General features: G+C 45.1%; 1 protein-coding gene across 1 annotated transcript in view; it reads right to left on the reverse strand.

Moving 5' to 3' along the window:
- The window catches only part of NEK5 (NIMA related kinase 5), a 372,187-nt gene that overhangs the window by 125,879 nt on the left and 225,354 nt on the right, over positions 1-20,954 (reverse strand). Inside the window, exons 17-18 of the mRNA XM_078657268.1 lie at positions 17,391-17,471; positions 14,845-14,916 (exon numbers count right to left, since the gene is read on the reverse strand). Of these exons, the coding sequence (XP_078513394.1) occupies positions 14,845-14,916; positions 17,391-17,471 (153 nt within the window). The remainder of the gene's footprint in view (positions 1-14,844; positions 14,917-17,390; positions 17,472-20,954) is intronic.

Raw genomic sequence — 20,954 nt, forward strand, 5'->3', positions numbered from 1 at the left:
TCCGTCACAGCAGACGCGTTCCTATTATCTGAAAACCATCCTGTATTGTGATTGGGGAGGGGACCGAGCCTGAAGCGGAAGATTCCAGGGATGACTCTTTGTACATCAAAGTTTTTACAATTATTTATTTATTTAGCGATTTATAGAGCGCCTGGTGACCCGGAGGCATCCCCGCGCTGTAGCATTTGTGGAGGCCAGAGGGGAGAGGGGACTTTATTTTGGGAACAGCAGCGTTTTCAATTTTTTCCGGAAAAGGAGATGGCTGGGTAAAAAAATTGAAAACGCTGCTGTTCCCAAAATAAAGTCCCCTCTCCCCTCTGGCCTCCACAAATGCTACAGCGCGGGGATGCCTCCGGGTCACCAGGCGCTCTATAAATCGCTAAATAAATAAATAATTGTAAAAACTTTGATGTACAAAGAGTCATCCCTGGAATCTTCCGCTTCAGGCTCGGTCCCCTCCCCAATCACAATACAGGATGGTTTTCAGATAATAGGAACGCGTCTGCTGTGACGGATCTCATCGAGTGTGGGAATGTGTCACATTAAAAATATATAGCACTCCAACAAAGTAGTAAGATTATAAAACTTTAATAACTTATAAATATATACAAGAAAACAAAAACAGTAATAACATATAAACATTTTTAGGGAAAAACAACGAAGTAGCGGTCGGCTGTGCGAATAGTCCCAACGCAGCACAACGTCCAGATTTCACTGATTTCGGCATCCGGCGTGGGGCGTCGCGGGGGGTGGGTCATCAGTAGCAAACTGTTGTGCGAATAGTTCCAAGGCAGCAGAACGATGGCACCAAGGTGATGTCCAGTAAGTTGCCGCACTGGTTTTGGTATCCTACAATGCTGCTCCGAATAACGGCGTGGGGCGCCCCGGGGGAGGCGGCGTGAACGGGCCTCTCCAGGTGGAGTCTCGTCTGTTGTAGTGGGGCGCCCCTTTACCGTTTCAGTTGCCATTCCGTCCGCTTTTGGTCCACTGTGTGAAAAGCCGCAATTCAGCTGAGTTGCGCCCACTCTTGCGGTGCAGCGATAGGCGGCTGTCACAGGACTCTCAAAATGGCGGCAGGCTGTTTCCTTTTTGGGCCTGGTCCACTGAAATGGCCCTGGGACACCTTGGAAATCGGACGCTTGTCTGCTAGGTCTTGGACCCCATTCTCGAAAGCGTCCCCTCCGCCTTGAGGATTCATCAAAAGTTTTGGGGGCCCCCGACTCCTGCAGGCTTCTGGTGGGGAGCGGCTGCCATGATTGCTCGCGGAATGACTACGACGGAGCCACGAGATGGTGGTGCTTTCATGGTGACGCCAGCTTCAGTCTGAAACATCCAGAAACAAGGTGGGGCTTTCATCGTTGGGGAAAAAAAAAAGTTTTCATCCAATGAAAAGTGTTGTTTTTAGGTCATATGATCAAGCCTTCCATCATTAGGAAACCAAAAGTAAAATGAACCAATGAAAAGTTTTATAAACAAGTCACATGACCTGTTATGCGGCATAGGGTATAAAATGCGGAGAAAATACGTTGGCACATGAGGCGGCGTCAGTAGCGGACCGATGTGCGAATAGGCCGAAGGCAACACAACGCGCCAAGATCCGGATGGCACCGAGGTGGTGTCCAGCAAGTTGCAGCACTGGTGTGGCCATCCTACAATGCTGAAAGTCGGCGTGGGGCGCCCTGTTGGCCTGTGAGTTCGCGTCAGTAGCGGACCGATGTGCGAATAGGCCGAAGGCAGCACAACGCGCCAAGATCCGGATGGCACCGAGGTGGTGTCTAGCAAGTTGTCGCACTGGTGTGGCCATCCTACAATGTTGAAAGTCGGCGTGGGGCGCCCCGTTGGCCTGTGAGATGGCGTCAGTAGCGGACCGATGTGCGAATGGGGCCAAAGGCAGCGCAACAATATTTTCTGAATAGAAGACACCACAAGGCGCTGAGATGCCAAGATCCGGATGGCACCGAGGTGGTGTCTAGCAAGTTGTGGCACTGGTGTGGCCATCCTACAATGGTAAAAGTCGGCGTGGGGCGCCCTGTTGGCCTGTGAGATGGTGTCAGTAGCGGACCGATGTGCGAATGGGGCCAAAGGCAGCGCAACAATATTTTCTGTATGGAAGATACCACTAGGCGTTGAGATGCCAAGATCCGGATGGCACCGAGGTGATGTCTAGCAAGTTGCTGTACTGGTGTGGCCATCCTACAATGCTGAAACTCGGCGTGGGGCGCCCCGTTGGCCTGTGAGGTGGCGTCAGTAGCGGACCGATGTGTGAATAGGCCGGAACCAGCACAAGGCGCCAAGATCCGGATGGCACCGTGGTGGTTTCATAGTTGAGAGGCACTTCATCTGCAGTGGGGCGCCGAGATCCGGATGGCACCGAGGTGATGTCTAGCAAGTTGCTGTACTGGTGTGGTCATCCTACAATGCTGAAACTCGGCGTGGGGCGCGCCCCATTAGCCTGTGAGATGGCGTCAGTAGCGGACCGATGTGCGAATGGGGCAAAGGTAGCGCAAGAATATTTTCTGAAGAGAAGACACCACAAGGCGCTGAGATTCGGTTACTACCGAGGTGATGTCTAGCAAGTTGCCGCACTGGTGTGGCCATCCTACAATACTGCTCCGAATAACGGCGTGGGGTGCCTGAAGGGGGGGGGGGGGGGAGGCGGCGTGAACGGGCCTTCCTAGGTGGAGGCTCGTCTGCTGTAGTGGGGCGCCCCTTTACCGTTTCAGTAGCCATTCAGCTGAGTTTCGGCCGCTCTTGATGCTACAGCGACAGGCGGCTGCAACAGGACTCTCAAAATGGCGGCCTGTTCTTTGGATTTGGGCCTGGTCTACTAAAATGGCCCTGGGACACTTTAGAACTCGGACGCTCAATTTTTTTTTTCCTTTCCTGTACATGCAAAAAAAGGTAAATTCCCGGTACGTTACACGCTTCATCTGCCACGATGTACTCTCCAGAGGAACCGAAAAAAAATATAGTTATGGTAACTATACCATGCATCGTCATATGGAGAGGTGGCACCAATTAATTATAGTGCTGCATAAAAGAGAGATTTGGAGGAGAACCCCCGACCTGCCAGTACATTCATCAAAGAAGTGGCACTGACAGCATCAGAGGCAAGGGAAATGGTCCCAAATATTTAGAACTTTGGAAAGATTAAAATGACATGTTTAGATTGTGGCAAATTAATTTCATGTGGACAGATGAGTGTTACTCTAATAAATACAGCATATGAACATCATCATAGTCGATGGTTGGTAGAGACATTTTGACTATATCCTGGACCTGCCCGTCCTCGCCCAAAATGGCGCCGGAATAAATGGGACTCGTAACTCCTTGTTGTGTACTGGTTGCAGAACCTTGAAATCACGAGATACGTATGCAGTTTTGAAGCATATGGCGGGCGGGGACGAGAATTGATTGAATATTTCGACATCCCTATTGATATTAAGTTCTGATGTGTTATTGATTACTGTACTATTGAAAGTTCGAATTAACGTCACCCATGGTACTTGCCCGCAAATGTATATCTAGATAATTTTATTGTAACTGGCCCTGTCGTATTTTAATTATAAAATGTACGTCCACCGATTCCGCAACTGTTAGACACCTTAGTTCTTGCAACCTAATGGCCCGCCCGTTACGTTCCTCTACAGTGTAAATGTCTACTCATCATATACGATTACAGTTTGCTCCGTGGCCGGCCCACGTGGTTATAGGCTCGTATTTGTATAATGAAATTTTCACAATAAAGGTTTTTAAAAGAAAACATGGTAGTAGTATATACATTGGTAAAGTTTTTAATAATAGTCACTGTTTTAGAATCATTAAAAGGCAAGTGAAATAAAGCAGACCAATTACATGAAGGGTAAAAGGTATAATACGCAGGAACGCAGTAAAGATAAATGGTCAAGGGCTGTTGTGTTTTCTACTCCTGCAACATAAAGTGATCGATAAGAATCTCATATTTAGGCGTATCGGCGACTAAGACAGCAGGTCGACCCTCTTTTGCTCAACGGCTCCGTCATGGGACGAAGAAACGCTCTTTTTCTCGAAAAAAGAATATATTTTACTTGCAGGACAGTTGTAAATTTTCCGGGAAAGTACATTAGCCTGGAACATTATAACATATATTTTAGAAAAAATAATGTTCGGAAGTAATAAAAAGCGTAATTTTTAGGTCATATGACCAAGCCTTTCATCATTAGAATAAGAAAAGTAAAATGAACCAATGAAAAGTTTTATTAACAAGTCACATGACTTGTTATGCTTACGTTACGCGCTGCGCGTCGCGCCCCGGATGACTTCCGGATGCGCTAACGCGGCGCGTCATATGACGCATTACGCGACAACGCAGGTCCAGAAAAAAATCAAAATGTCTCCACCAACCAGCGGTCGGAACACAACCCCTTTCAGCAGGCTAAATAGTTCTGTTAAATGACAACAGAAGGGACAGGCAACAAGAACCATCAGTCAAAGAGGGGAGGGCTAGTTCTTCTCTACCGGGTTACATTGGGGCGCTACCGGAACTGATCGAATTGGTAGTCTACAGTGTTTCTGGATGTTTCAGACTGAAGCTGGGGTTAGCATGAGAGCACCACCATTTCGTAGCTCCGTCGTGGCCATTCCGCAACCAATCATGGCAGCCGCTCTTTATCGTTATTTTGGGCGGGGTGGGTGGCGGAGCCAAGCTGTTTTGCAGCCATCATTGTGTGGAGTTCAGTTCATCTCACTAGTTTTGTATTTGTCATGAGGGGTTGTTCCTAATGTTTCTATTTTAGCGAGGTCAAAAAGAGATCCCATTAGTGGCCTACTGATTTTGCTCGATTCCTTTTCTTTTTTTTTACACGATTTTTCGTTATCTGCAAAGACTAAACAGAGTATTGCGACTCTGTGTTTGTTTGTAAATAGAGAATGAACCAAAGAGAACCAATTCTAAAACAGTAAATGCTTGGATAACAATCAATCAAATGGAGAGAGAAGCAGGCACGACGTATTACAACGGGGGCAAAGGCCTGCGTTAACTACCTTTCACTATCTGCAAAGAGAGAGTACTCCTAATAGAAATGAGGGGGGGGGGCACCATTCAAAGCAGATCAGTATGCATAAACACGAAAATGTTTTCACTTACCACGTACTTGACATTCGACAGTTTATGATATTTGCTATTAAAAAACCATTGAAATTCACTGAAAAAACCATAGGTTATAGACCATATATAGTTAGGAATTAGCATTTACAAAACCTTGAAAATTCACTGAAAAAACCATAGGTTATAGACCATATATAGTTAGGAATTAGCATTTAAAAAACCTTATTTTACTCACACAAAACCATTGAAATTCCATATATAGTTAGTTGCACTAACTATATATCGCGCACCCGCAATCCACTGCTGATGATGTCACATATTACATCATTCATGACATGGTCAGTGACATCACTGATGACATCACTGATGACATCTCAAATGACATCACTGATGACATCACTGATGACATCTCATTTGACATCAATGACCACATCACTGATGATATCATTCATGTGACAATACAATGCATCTCCTCACATTTTAATATAACCTCTGTTTCACCCAGTGTTAAATACAGAGTATAATTTTTGAAACCATTGACACACCAATACTAGTTACTACATACGCACTCACTGATTCCTACGTCTACACACACATTCACTCATTCACCCATACAATCATTCATACATACAATCACTCATCTTTACAACACTATCATATGCACTCATACACCTATACAGACACTCACACTCTGCCACTCATCCATGGAGTTACTCACACACCTAGTCAGTCCTGTAAAGAATCAATCACACTTCCATTTTCTTGTCTATACAGTTAAACATAGAGCACCTTACATTTTCAAACATATACTAACACATACTTACTTTCTTATACAATCATTGATACAAGTACACATTGATCTGCACAGAGTCACACACCTCCCAGCCAGCCACACACACACTCAGTCTCCCATACAAATACTTGGACAATCAATCAGTAACCCATATAGTTAATCATATAGCTACTGATCAACACATGCAGCAGTTTACAGAACAACAGACATAATGATGCACAAATTAAGACAGTTTAGTCACTAACCCATGCACTCAGTGAGACACATTTAATCACTCACTCATACATTCAGTCATGCACCTACTAAATCCTTCGTCCAGACACTTATACTTCCACTCATTCTTCAATATGTAAGACATATTTTAACTTTACAGAAACACACAGTCACTGGATGTTGTCATCAGTGATGTCATCAGTGATGTCATTTGAGATGTCATCAGTGATGTCATCAGTGATGTCACTGACCATGTCATGAATGATGTAATATGTGACATCATCAGCAGTGGATTGCGGGTGCGCGATATATAGTTAGTGCAACTAACTATATATGGAATTTCAATGGTTTTGTGTGAGTAAAATAAGGTTTTTTAAATGCTAATTCCTAACTATATATGGTCTATAACCTATGGTTTTTTCAGTGAATATATATATATATATATCATCCACAAATCTCCAAAATACATTGAAGACAACAGGACACCCAGAGCTCAAGTTTTAAGAATTTTATTCGGCAGATGAAAAATCCACGACGCGTTTTGCCAATACGGCTTGGTCACGCGAAACGCGTATTGGCGAAACCCGTCGTGGATTTTTCATCTGCCGAATAAAATTCTTAAAACTTGAGCTCTGGGTGTCCTGTTGTCTTCAACGTATTTTGGAGATTTGTGGATGAATTACGAGCCTGCTGGTAGCTGTAGCAGGACCGCCCGTGACAACCTGACCCCTTCACCAGCACTAGTGGAGCGTATATATATATATATACATATACATATATATACATATACATATATATATATATATATATATATACATATATACATGTATCGTGCAGCCGTCGCTGCACTTCGCTCTGACCCCCTCCTCTAGCAACAGTGGTCCGTGCTGGGTAGCGAGCCCATCAATTTCAGACAATCACACTAACGTTCTCGCAATCCAGGGACAGCGTGAAGCACGGACACAAAGATAGCGTGTTCACAGAATATTTAATCAGCAAATGGCAAACAAAACAATGTCTCTCGACGCGTTTCGGGGGTCCTCCCCTTGGTCACGAGTGTAAGTTAAAAACAAGTATGGGCAATACATCTTGAATACATATTAACATTTTTCTACATTACCCAAACAGTTCTCCTACTGGACATAAACTACAGAAATCTCAATAAAACTATGTTACTTCAGTAAATCATCCTAAGTGCACTTCCATTTCTTCATCGCAATTATGACCGTTAGGGACCATGGTTTTATATTGGATAATCATTCTTGATTCTAGTCTTCGCAAGTTCGTGACCAAGGGGAGGAGCCCCGAAACGCGTCGAGAGACATTGTTTTGTTTGCCATTTGCTGATTAAATATTCTGTGAACACGCTATCTTTGTGTCCGTGCTTCACGCTGTCCCTGGATTGCGAGGACGTTAGTGTGATTGTCTGAAATATATATATATATATATTATTATTATCTACTGGTGGTTGCCAGTAGGTAGTAATAGTTACAACCTAGTTTCTATAGGAAAAGCATTTTTTTATTTGCTAATAACTTTGACGAATCTTTGTGAAATTCCCCCAATAAAAGTCTATCCAGGTCAGCTCCTATCCTGAAAGTTTGGGGGTGATTCATCAAGCAGGGCCTGAGAAAAAAGGGGGGTCCCAAAACGTGTTTTCCACATGTTAATTTCCATAGGAAATTTTGCGACGAGCTACAGCCCGAACTGCTGAACGGAATTACCCCAAATTTGGCAGAAAGGTAGAGCATGGTTCAGAAAGCGACCTTTTTTTGAAATGGTGTAAATCCGTTCAGTAGTTTTTGAGAAATTCAAAATGTAAGAGTCAAAAAATCAATTTCCCATAGGAAACTGTGTGCAAGGCTACAGCCGAAACTACTGAACAGAATTACCCCAAATTTGGCACAAAGGTAGTGCTTGGAACAGAAAGCAACCTTTGTTTTAAAAAATGGTCTAAAAGTGCTCAGTAGTTGCTGAGAAATTAGAAAAACAAAAGTTTCGATATCTGGGCGGAGCCTAAGTCCTGTGCAAGAATTTTTTAATTTCGGCACGTTAGCACAGTGGTGCAGGGAAGGGGTGGGGCCTGACATAGCAAGTGTGCAAACGCACCCCTGGCACATTGTAAATTGGGGGATTAAGTCCCCTTCAATCCGGAGGGTCCCTGGGGGCAAACTAGCCCACCAGGTACTTCAAGTATGCGCCAGGAAGCTGTGTTGCAGAGAGGTGTTCAGAGGCCATGCCCCTTTTTACACCTCTCTGGCACGTTTGCACAGTGGTGAAGGGAGGGGGCGGGGCCTGATATAGCAAGTGTGCAAACTCACCCCCTGGCACATTGTAAATTGGGGGATTAAGTCCCCTTCAATCCTGAGGGTCCCTGGGGGCAAACTAGTCCACCAGGTACTTCAAGTATGTGCCAGGAAGCTGTGTTGCAGAGAGGTGTTCAGAGGCCATGCCCCTTTTTACACCTCTTTGCAACGCAGCTCTGTGGCGCTTACTGGAGATGGCTAGTTGGCCCCCAGGGACTCTCAGGACTCGAGGGGGCGCGTTTACACAGTGGTGCAGGGAGGTGGGCGTGGCCTGATGTGCCAAGTGTGCAAACGCACCCTGTGGCGCGTTTTAAGTTGGAGCATTAAGTCCCCTTGAATCCTTGAATCCCCTTGAATCCTGAGGGTCCCTGGGGGCCAACTAGCCCACCAGGTACCTCCAGTAAGCACCTGGGAGCTGCGTTGCAGAGAGGTGGTCCAAGGCCACACCCCCTTTTTACACCACTCTGCAATGCAGCTCTGTGGCGCTTTCTGGCGGTAGCTGATGGGCTAGTTGGCACCCAGGGACCCTCAGGACTCAAGGTGACTTACTCCCCCAATTTACAGTGCACCGGGGGGTTGCATTTGCACAGTGGTGCAGGGAGGGGGCGTGGCCTGATGTGACAAGTGTGCAAACGCGCCCTGTGGCACGTTTTAAGTTGGGGGATTAAGTCCCCTTGAATCCTGAGGGTCCCTGGGGGCCAAATAGCCCACCAGGTACCTCCAGTATATGCCAGGGAGCTGCGTTGCAGAAAGGTGTGTGTTCAGAGGCCACGCCCCTTTTTACACCTCTCTGCAACGCAGTTCTGTGGCGCGTACTGGAGGTACCTGGTGGGCTAGTTGGCCTCCAGGGACCCTCAGGACTCAAGGTGACTTACTCCCCCAATTTACAACACACCAGGGGGTGTGTTTGCACAGTGGGAGGGGGCGTGGCCTGATGTGACAAGTGTGCAAATGCGCCCTGTGGTGCGTTTTAAGTTGGGGGATTAAGTCCCCATGAATCCTGAGGGTCCCTGGGGGCCAACTAGCCCACCAGGTATGTCTAGTAAGCGCCACAGAGTTGCGTTGCAGAGAGGTGTAAAAAGGGGCATGGCCCCAGACCACCTCTCTGCAACGCAGCTCTGTGGCGCTTACTGGAGTTCCTGGTGGGCTAGTTGGCCCCCAGGGACCCTCAGGATTCAAGGAGAATTAACCCCCCAACTTAGAACCCGCCAGGGGGCGTGTCTGCCCAGTGAAGAATGGAGGGGTCGGGGCCTGATGTGACATGTGTGTACTTATGCAATCAGTCCGCCAAAACCCAAGCACTTATAAATTCACCATGCACTCTCCTTGCAGTACTTTAATCATCCACTCAGTACCCATGTACTCAGGGAATGACCCAGGCACTAACTCATGGCAAATACAGAGGAGGTCATGCTAATCACAGGGATACCCCAACGCATAGTGTTCCCTGGTGTATGTAGGTGTTTTCACTGTATTCGAAGAGTCTTTTAGCTTAGCACTGGCTCCGGTCCTGGTTAGTCAGAGTCAGTTACCACCAGTACCCGTCAGTAAAAATTTGGGGGAACAGGAGGACTTTCTGCTCCTCTGTTGGTTCTTTCTGTACATTTCTTGCTTCTTCCTGCACTTTTGTTCATCTTGCTGGACTTCTGTTGACTCTTTAAGCAATTGTCTTGCTTCTTTCTGCGCTGTTCTTCCTCTTTCTTCACATGTCCTACCTTTGTAGGCATAGTTAGAAATTAGCATTTAAAAAAACATGGAAATTCACTGAAAAAACCATAGGTTTCAGGGACGTTATAGTTACAAATTAGCATTTGAAAAACCTTTGAAATTCACTGAAAAAACCATAGGTTTCTGGGACGTTATAGTTAGTGGGACATGTCACTCATACATAACCATAGAAATTCCGCCGTTGTAGTTAGTTGAGCTAACTATAACTCGCGCCCCCGCAATGCACTGCTGATGTCACATATTACATCATTCATGACATGGTCAGTGACATCACTGATGACATCATCCAGCGACTGTGTGTTTCTGTAAAGTTTAAATATGTTTTATATATATATTGGCCAAGTTGTATTGAAGAATGAGTGGGTGTATAAGTGTCTGGATGGAGGATTTAGTAGGTGCGTGACTGACGGTCTTCTGAAGACCGTCCGAGGTACCGACAGAAAGAGCGGTGCCTCCTACATCCTGAGCTGTTGCCAGGTGGGGCGAGGTTTTGTCCTTTGTACTATCAAGAAATCTGTTGACACTACGAGGAATTCCGGAGTGTGAGATGCTATACTCACAGGATATCCTTTTTTGAATGGGTTGTGAATAGCAGTAGCTTTATTATCTTTAGAGGTCCTGATGAAAGCACATGGCTTAACCTTTGGCCTTTAAGTGCTGAAACATGTTGACCACTTCTGTTGAGGACAGCTATTTGTTAAAACTGGTCCTAGAGTTGTGTTTTTAATCCTTGATCGTGACTGACACTAATAAAGTTTTCAGTCTGCTCACGCATCAATTTTATATATATTTTTTTGCACTGCACTAATTGCACTGCACTGAAAAATTTGTTCCCACACATTTAAACTTGCTCATCTTGGTAACTATACCTTTGACACTCGAAAGCTCTGATATATATAGAGCTGGATTGTCTTTCTATACAAAAGGATACCCAAATGATGAAGCTGATCACCAGGCGTGGTGAATGATGGGAATCCACACACATACATTTTTATGTTATTTTGCCACATTACATTTTTGAGTCTTGTTAGGTATCTTCTTATGTTCTCTTATCATATAGACGCTGGTATATATTTTGTATTTGAATGTCAGTTTGGGGCTACATATCCCAGTTAGTCTTTAAACTCTGGCCTCTGACCCTACCTTACTTTTCCCTGTGTGTGTTGAAGGGCAAACATGACCAGAAGGTACGAGACAGTTATTGTCTTGAAAGCCAAGCCAGATAAAAGGCCACCTTCAGACAGAAGCCTTGGAGCTAGCGCGTGGCTATAGTGGTCACTAAAGAGGAGTGTATGACACAAGATTGTCTGCAAAAGGACATGTGTATATTGCTATTTTTCTGTTGAATGAACATGTATGAATTTGCTGGGCTGTTAAAATTCTTAGGATGGGAAAACTATGAAAACTGGATTAGCTAGATGAAGGGGACCTTCCCATGTTAAGTGAGCTTGGCTACTCCTTACTAGAAATGTGCGTTATAACACAGCAATTGGGGTTTTTAGAGTTTCAGAAAGGATGGGCGCACTACCTAGTGTGTACGTTTCAGGTGTAAGTCAATAAGTTCAGGGTGTGGTGCGGAAGGGCGAGCGGATAAGACCCCTTAACCGTTCAAGTGTAAGTTAGTCACCTAACCTACGAGACAATGAAAACTGCAATGCCCTCGCACACAACAATCACGGTGTTATAACAATCCATGCAAGAAAAATAAGATTTATGAGTCAAAATCCCAATTAAGACAGTTGCAATCCTGTTTTTGTTTCTTAATCCGTTAGAAGTAGGTTTATTAGTTCCATAACCAGCCGACACATGTTTCGTCGCGTGGGAACAATCACTGCGACTCCTCAGGGCTTATGGCGTGACCTAGAGTCCTCTAGGTCTGGCGTGATGTGTCTAAGCAATCAGATAACGTGGACTGTAGGTGATTCCACCCGTTAGTATGGGTGTTGTCGGAGCGAGAAAGAAGAAGTGCTTCCGTTCTCTACGGAGATTCCAGGAGTAGTGGTGCCTACCGTGATAAAGCGTAGTACACGAAGCGGACAGTGCTATTCTTAGCATGGTAAAAGTGTCTTCAATTCTGTGTACCGGATAATTCAATAATGGTTCCCGGTCGCCGTTTTCCAGATTGGTCCGCATCTGGAAAACGGCGACCGGGAACCATAGGAGGAGGGACTCTGCACTCATGATTCTTCCGGTATCTGGTAGCACCCACAAGAGCCGGAATCCCGTGGTAGTATCCCCTCCCGGTTTGAAGCTTGATGTACACACTCATCAAGTACGCCCGACAACCTTTACTTATTGAATTATCCGGTACACAGAATTGAAGACACTTTTACCACGTTAAGAATAGCACTGTCCGCCATAAGCCCTGAGGAGTCGCAGTGATTGTTCCCACGCGACGAAACACGTGTCGGCTGGTTATGGAACTAAGTTTTTTTTTAGAAATGTGTGTTACTTTTGTGTGACCTACTGAAGTTTTGATGTTTAGCACAAGGTTTATGACACCTAGCACATTTTTTATGCCAAAGTGTGATCGTTAGTTGTTCTTTTAGTATTGGTATGTATATGAATAACATGAGAATGTGCTGTTGTAACTGTCATGAAGTAAACTCAGTAAAGTGTAAATAAAGAAATATGAAAAAACTCCAAAACACTCCAAGGTACACAAGATATTTCCACTGTAGTCTGCGATTCACAGGTACAACTTCTTATACTTAGGTAGAGCATCATTCAACTAGAGGCACTGCATATTGGAAGGTTCAAATTCATATGTCCACTGCAGCCTTCTATGCACAGTGGTCTATTCCAATGTGCCCGCACAGACTCTTGACGAGAACTTTAGAACATCATAATTCCTGTGCCTCTTATTTTAGGGGTCTGCTTTTGCATAGAGGACACCAAGACAGTGGAGCCAGACAGCTGTGAGGCTTGAAGGACAGGGTCAAAGGGTTTGTGGGAAGCACTGGCAGTTCTGGTTCGAGCCGTGAGCAGTTTAGCCACTCACTCCTGATTTCACCCAACTAGTTTCCAACCCAAATATCTAACAACAGAAACAAAGTCACCTGATGTTCGAGACAATTCTGCAATTTCGTCTGGATATGTTCCACTAGTTACCGTCACGAAAAAAAAAATATATTTTGAAACAGTAAAACATTGTCAATTTTACTCCTACGAAGTGACAGAAGCCCGATCCTAACTGGGTATGAAGAATGACAATTTTGACATGCTCATCTCTATCCTATAGCACTGTCCAACATCTACACATGTGGATCTGTCCTATGCAGCTATAGAGGAGTTTGGCTCTGGTTCACCCCTCGGCCGACACCTACCCAGCCGGACATCGGACATTTTTTTCCTCGTCTCCCCGTTGTGTCTTTCACCTGCATTTCTTACCCCTGTTTACCATTCCCCCTCTACCTTTCACTCCCCTTAAGACGTGTGTACGCGCTAATAACTCATATTATTGTGTAATCTCATCTTTTTCTCCTATGTCTATACTTGGCTATGTAAATATGTAACCTGTAACTTGCTGATCCTCATGTAAAGCGCTCTGATACCTCTGGGTATAGCCAGAGCTATATAAAACGTTGCAAATAAATAAATAGTCTGGCTGATGACGGCTGATTAGCCAGAAACTGGTCCCAAGATTCTTGTTTCTGGTCCAGGGAAGACATGGCTTGGCAGTTCGGGCTGGACTGTTCCTATGAGGCACAGGGTCAGACTGATTTGCATATGGCCATGTCTGAACTGGGGTGGCGGAGTGAGCTAAAGAATGATGATGGATTAAACCCAGATCAGTTGACTGGGGGTGAGTGCTTGCAATGTTCAACACTCCGTCCATCATCCCCTTTGGTTTTGCTTTGTTCGCCCTAGGTTGGCAGGGTATGCCCAGAAGTGGGTCCCTTGCTCACTTTGCCACAGGATTCAAGCTAGCCTGGCTGATGACGGCTGATTAGCCAGAAACCGGTCCCAGGATGCTTGTTTCTGGTCCAGGGAAGACTTGGCTTGGCAGTTCGGGCTGGACTGTTCCCATGAGGCACAGGGTCAGACTGTTTTGCATATGGTCATGCCTGAACTGGGGTGGCGGAGTGAGCTAAAGAATGATGATGGATTAGACCCAGATCAGTGGACTGGGGGTGAGTGCTTGCAATGTTCGACACTCCGTCCATCATCCCCTTTGGTTTTGCTTTGTTCGCCCTAAGTTGGCAGGGTATGCCCAGACGTGGGTCCTTTGCTCACTTTGCCACTGGATTCAAGCTAGCCTGGCTGATGACGGCTGATTAGCCATAAACCGGTCCCAGGATGCTTGTTTCCGGTCCAGGGAAGACATGGCTTGGCAGTTCGGGCTAGACTGTTCCCATGAGGCACAGGGTCAGACTGATTTGCATATGGCCATGTCTGAACTGGGGTGGCGGAGTGAGCTAAAGAATGATGATGGATTAAACCCAAATCAATTGACTGGGGGTGAGTGCTTGCAATGTTCAACACTCCGTCCATCATCCTCTTTGGTTTTACCTCCGGGTATAGCCAGCGCTATATAAAACGTTGCAAATAAATAAAATTAAATAAATAAAATACAAATGTATATGTAAACTCTCTTGTGTCAATTTGCTGAACATTTTACATAGAACACTTTTACTGCACAAGTAAACTGTCTAATCACTTTCAAATTACGCTCAAATATGTAGTGAAAAAATACTGCAAAACATTTAACATCTTACCTCATCTTCCTCATTTGTGTCTGTCTCTTGATTAATCGGTTCAGCTAAATTGATTTCAAATTTCACTCCCGCCTGGAAAAGAGTTGATGCACGATTACTACTCATGAAGTATTTTATCAACAAGGGCCCGCAGATAAGCCATGTCTGCCTTCATGTAACTTAATATTTATGCAAACCTACTCACGCCAATGAGATTAGCAGTTCAATAATCAGACTAAGTGAGAATCTGTGGAACATCTTGACAAACACCTAGTAATGTGCCAGTCTGACACCCTTTATTACAGTCCCAAAGATGAGTCTTTTAAAGGAAGCCTTCATGGTTCATCTTTTTCTGTGCTTAAGTTAGAGGTGGTAAAATAAAAAAAAATACTCTAATAAAAGTGGGAATATCAGTGCTCTAAGAACAAACTCCATCACATGGATAGGACTGTTGACTAGTTACTAATTACTTTGAGCAGGGTCAGTTATACCTACTACATAAAACAAACAAATTGCCAGTTGTGGCGCCACTCCACCACACAGGCCTATCTCTTATATTCACAGGAAAAAGGAGGTGCACACTCCCTGGGGTCTGACTGCCATCAAACCCCCATATCAGGTTCAACAAAGGAAAGGCAACTCCAATGTTCAACCCTGTTAGACCCTGACAACATGGACATGAGATCATTTTGTTAACCATTTACCACCTTCTCAAAACTTCACAATAGGTTTTCAGCTCTGGTAATTTTACCATGAATGTTTGGAGTAAAAAATCACTTACACCACTAATAAATTCACGAATTACAGTAATTATATGGATGTAACGGCTATGACTAAGCTTGAGTTTCGTCTATTTTCTTATGTTCTCAGGATTAAGCCCCTGATGAAGGGTAATGCCCGAAATGCATTGGGCCTATTTAGGTTCTTGAACACATCGTATTGATTATAATTATATAAAATGGATGTTACCAAAGCAAGTAAATGATAGAAGAAAAAAGGAAATGAAATAAAAGAATTCTTGGAAAAACTTTACAGCCTTTGAATATACTTTATTGAATCAATACTTGAGTACGATTTGGAAACGCCCCCCCATAATTTGGGGACAGCGCAATCAGTGAATTATCCATCCTCATACTCAGGAGGATTCACCAAACAGCACCAATCAAACAATTGAAAATCAACTTACCTAATACACCAGTGAGTGTGTGAGTCCAATTCGAGTACGGATCAATACATTTCTCTCCCATTCAGGCAAGGATCAACTAAGCAAATTCCATGGTGACGGTTGGGAAATGTTCCACAATTAGTGCATTAAAATGAGCACAATATCCAAACCAGAAGGCCCAGCCAGTGATGTATCTATTGACATTTCTGGGCACAAACTGCACAAATTTGGAAAGTTAAGGAAAAGAAAAGAATAAGTGAATTAAAAACCTATCTGGTTTGAATATTGTGCTCATTGCACTGATTGTGGGACATGTCCCGAACATCATCACGGAATTTGCTTCGTTGGATCTTTCTAGTGTCTGGAGCAAAGCAGGAAATTCTGTGACTTTCAGCATACCACTAGGGTCTGTTCCATTGGTTCACATTTGAGGTACTGCTGATCAGGCATTTACTGAGCTTGAGCGTTTATGATTTTACAGTTTGCTGCAGAGAGAACATCAGTCTTGCAATGTCATTCTGCACTCCATATTATACTTTTATTTAAATCACCTCTTAAATCCTTAAAGTAAGCAGGCCATAAATGAAGGCCACAATCTTCTTCAAGCCAGTGCATATAAACCAATCCCAAAATAAATGCTAAAATGATTACTGGTTAAATGGACCCCCACATTACTGGGGAAAAATCCAAAAAACAATCAGCCTATAACCACTGAAGACACCACTGGTAGATTAGGAGCTTTCCTCCTGATGCAGTACCTGCACATCATTATGGACTTTTGCTGACCAACAGAGGTGCAGCCAAATCATATCCACTTCATCCAAATGTCTGCTGCTCAAAGGAGCAGCTTCTTCTCTGTAACTGTGGATTCTTAGTGCTGCCTATTCTGTTTCCAAGGGCTGCAGTGTAGAAAAAACTACACTGCTGGGGTGAATCAATGTTTTATGCTACTAAGATTTCTTCTCGTGGGATGCATTGTTCACTAAATCACTTGTCACCAATATGAAGGTGGGGAAGTCTACACAATTGTAGAGTACACAAGCTGATTTATTGAAACAAAGTCCTAGACATGTCTCAGATACAATTAATCTGTATCAACTTCTAGGAAACAACCCACCAGGAATATGTTGGCAAGAGCTCAGCCCATTATCTGATGAGCTGTCTTTAACTCCCTCTGGTGGGATATTCACAACCAACATTCCACGTACATCTACATGCTCAGGTCCTGGAATTACCAACGTAAGACACAGGACTAATGGAGGCAGGACATAACAGAATTGTCAGGTTCGGAATTTTAAATTAATGCAAATGTATATAAGTAGGAGAAAGAGGAACAGTAGTGTATGAGGTCCATTCTGCAGACATATGCAAGTAACAATGTAAGATTTCTGGCTATAATTACCTTTCCTTTATGTTTTTTTTCCAATTCCTTTCGTTCTTTCCAAGTCTGCATTCTTATTGCTTTCAAATTCATCTCCATATCCTGAAAGCAACCAAACATTATTGAATTTATATATATAGAGAGGAAAGCAGGCTTATATGCTAACCATACCTACGATCGCTACAAGGCCAGGATTACATTGACATTTTCACCCAAGGAATGAATTGCAAATTTCGAGATTATACATTGTTGCCGCTACAGAACAACCAAACGGACCAAGAGGAAAAGAATGACATTCGGCATCTAAAACCAGTAAGAGCAACTGTTTTTCATCAAATCTGAGACTCTGATGGTTACCCCATCACAGTGGATTTTCAGTTGCCTAACTCCGCCCCTAGTACCTGTACCACAGAACAGTCAAAGTTTATCCTGACCAGAAGTAGCCTTTGAGGAATTATTTTACAACTGCGACAGACTCACCGCACAAGCTATATGCCTCCAAGCTATTACTTCTCAAGTTGTATACTCCCTTTTCACTTTAGCTCTTTTATATAAGTTCAAATTGTACTCTATTCCCATGTTTTCTCCATTTTTAGCTTTTTTAACTCCTGTATGTCAACCTTCTCACGTTTTGTCTTTTTCACCACATACCTGCTGTTTCCTTCAGATTTTTTTTAATCATTCGCCAGTTTTACCTCTCATCTTCTTTTTACATGTCTTTTTGTACTTTTTCCAGATCTTGTACTTCCTTGTTTCTGTTTTTCGATTTTCTTTTCTAAATTTTGAATATTCCATTAGTGTTGAATTTCAAAGAGATAATCTGTTGAGTTAATAGCAACCGAAAGTGGCGTGCATTGCTTACAAAAAACATAAATACCTAAATAATAGAGTGGGATCATTTTCTAATATTCTATTGACTGCAGACATGGGTCTCTTTCTGAGTAGGGCTAAAGATGTGGAAGGCAGATCTATATGCTACGATGTCTGTTTCATGGGGATTACAGAGAGAACTGAGAGCCTCAATATTGCATTAGTTTTTTTATCAAGAAATGGAGAACTTCCACATAGAAGATCAACAGTCCATGAGACTTCTTCTCGGTAGAAGAGTCCACTGGCCAAGGGACTTTCTTCACCCAGTGGTGTGATACCCAGAAGGATCATTGCATGGAAGCTCAAGTACAATTCTTCAAACTGCTATGTTGGTAGGTCTAGTACCACTCATAAATATCAGGCTGGCATTGCTCCTCCCACTTTACAAACACTGATTAGGGACACATTATAGGGCTTAATTCTGATAAGGCTAAGCTATATGAAACTGGCCTCAATAATGTAATGCTGTTTCCAGTGGTGCTGCATGTCATAGAGGAGGAAAAGTTGGGCCACTTTCAACCCCCGGCTGAAGTGTTGGACTGTTGTGATGGTTGAGGATTGGCGGAGACAGAAAGAAACTTCAGAGGTGAGCAACTTGTTGGTAACAGTAGAAGCACAGTATCCAGTAGCGGCCCACGCCCTGCTAAAGTGGTGGGCGGGCCAGAGGAGAGGGGGGTTTGATGGGAGAAAAAAAGAAAAGTAAACAAATAAAAAAAACTTTCCTTAACACAGCTGCAGTCTCCCCCTGCATTGCGCTCTCCCTGCATCTAGGCACAGGCTCCCAGACTGCACTGCGGCAAATCCTGACACTGCATGAAAGCAGCGTCAGTATTGGCCTGAGCGCCGGCAACTTGCTCTCCCAGGCAGACTGGGAGCCTGTGCCTGCTCCCCCCAGCCCCAGCAACGCAGGTGGATCTGGAGAAAGTTTCACTGCGCATGAGAGTTTGACCCTCATGCGCAGTAAAGTGAGTACCCACCACTCCCAACCCCCTCACCTTCCAGCAGCGTCATCCCCTGAACCCACCCCCAAGACTCGTCAGAGTTCTGGGGGCGAGTCTAGAGGATTAAAATAAAACAGGTTTAAAACCCGTTTTATTTGCAGCTGGTGGGGGGGGGGTGGATGAGGTGCTCCCCCCCCTCTAATAGAGCAGGTGCCACTGACAATATCTGCAGAAGTGCCATACCCTGGGCTCCAGAAAGGGCCCATAGGTGACATTAGAGAGGCATTCTGAGTCCCAGACATGGGCCGACAATCTTGTTAAAGATCTAGGGTACGGGTACTCATCGTACGGCCCGCGGGCCGCCAGCAGCCCGGCAAGCCTTCCTGGGCGGCCCGCGGACCTTGCAGACATCGTACTCGTGTTTAAAAAAAACATTTTTAAAGAGTGTCTGCAAACACTGCCGGTTGCAGCAGCGACACTCTGAGAGACTCTGCTGCTCTGTGGGGGCCGGGTGATTAATTGCAGCGATAGTCAGAGTGGAGCTGCAGGGGCGCTAAGAGGAGGTGAACTACAACAAAGCCCCATTAACATGCACATGGTCTTTTAAAGACCTGTGAAGTGCTCGATTGCGGCTGTGTGAGTGCCCGGGAAGCTGTCTCAGCCCGGGCTGACACACAGGCAGGGTGAGATGACAGAGGGTGACAGAGGGAGGTAGAGGGAGGGAGGGAGGCAGAGGGAGAGGGAGGAAGGGAAAGGGAGGGAGACAGAGGGGGAGGGAGGGAAAGGGAGACAGAGAAAGGGAGACAGACAGAGGGAGGGAGACAGACAGAGGGAGGAAAGCGACAGAGGGAGACAGAGGGAGGGAGATGGAGTGAGGGAGACGGAGTGAGGGAAGAGGAGTGAGGGAAGGGGAGTTAATGAAGGGAGTAAGGGAGGGAGTGAGGGAAGGGGAGTGAGGGAGGGAGTGAGGGAGGGAGTGAGGGAAGGGGAGTGAGGGAGGGAGTGAGGGAAGGGGAGTGAGGGAGGGAGTGAGGGAAGGGGAGTGAGGGGAGGGGAGTGAGGTAGGGAGAGAGGGAAGGAGTGAGTGAGTGAGTGAGGGAAGGGGAGTGAGTGAGGAAAGGGGGGTGAGGGAAGGGGAGTGAGGGAAGGGGAGTGAGGGAAGGGGAGTGAAGGGGGAGTGAGGGAGGGAAGGGGAGGGAGGGAAGGGGAGGGAGGGAAGGGGAGTAAGGGAAGGGGAGTGAGGGAGGGAGAAGGAGAAGCAGGTGTAAATAAAAAAAGAAAGTAAATGACCTTCTTGCTGCTTCCTGGTCGCATCTCTCCTCGTAGTCCCTCACTCTAGCCGGAACAGGAAGCACACCCAGCCTCTCAGTCAGACAATCACAGCGCTGCAATGCAGCATTGTGACTGGTCTGAGCGCCGTGGTTCAGCATCCAGAAGCTGACTGGGAGACTGGGCATGTTCTCCATGCAGGCTGTAATGCAGCCTGCGTGGAGAACATGTAAAGTGCGCATGAATGTTTGGTTGGCCTGAGACGGCCAGTCAAACATTTATGCGCACTTACAGTTTGTTTACCACTCTCCCTGCTCCTGTAGTTAGAGCAGCACCACCCCACAGAGCTGCCGAAATCAGGACAAAATGAAATGAAAATAACGCCAGTTATTATCATTTAAGTTTTCCTTAACTTCATTGCTAAAAAGCAGTGGGGCAACGCTCCACTGGTACTCTTCACTTGGGGCCTATGACATATCCTCTAGGATAGGTTATCTCTTTGTGT

Source organism: Lissotriton helveticus, chromosome 8, assembly GCF_964261635.1.
Source record: "Lissotriton helveticus chromosome 8, aLisHel1.1, whole genome shotgun sequence".
Classification (NCBI taxonomy): Eukaryota; Metazoa; Chordata; class Amphibia; order Caudata; family Salamandridae; genus Lissotriton; species Lissotriton helveticus.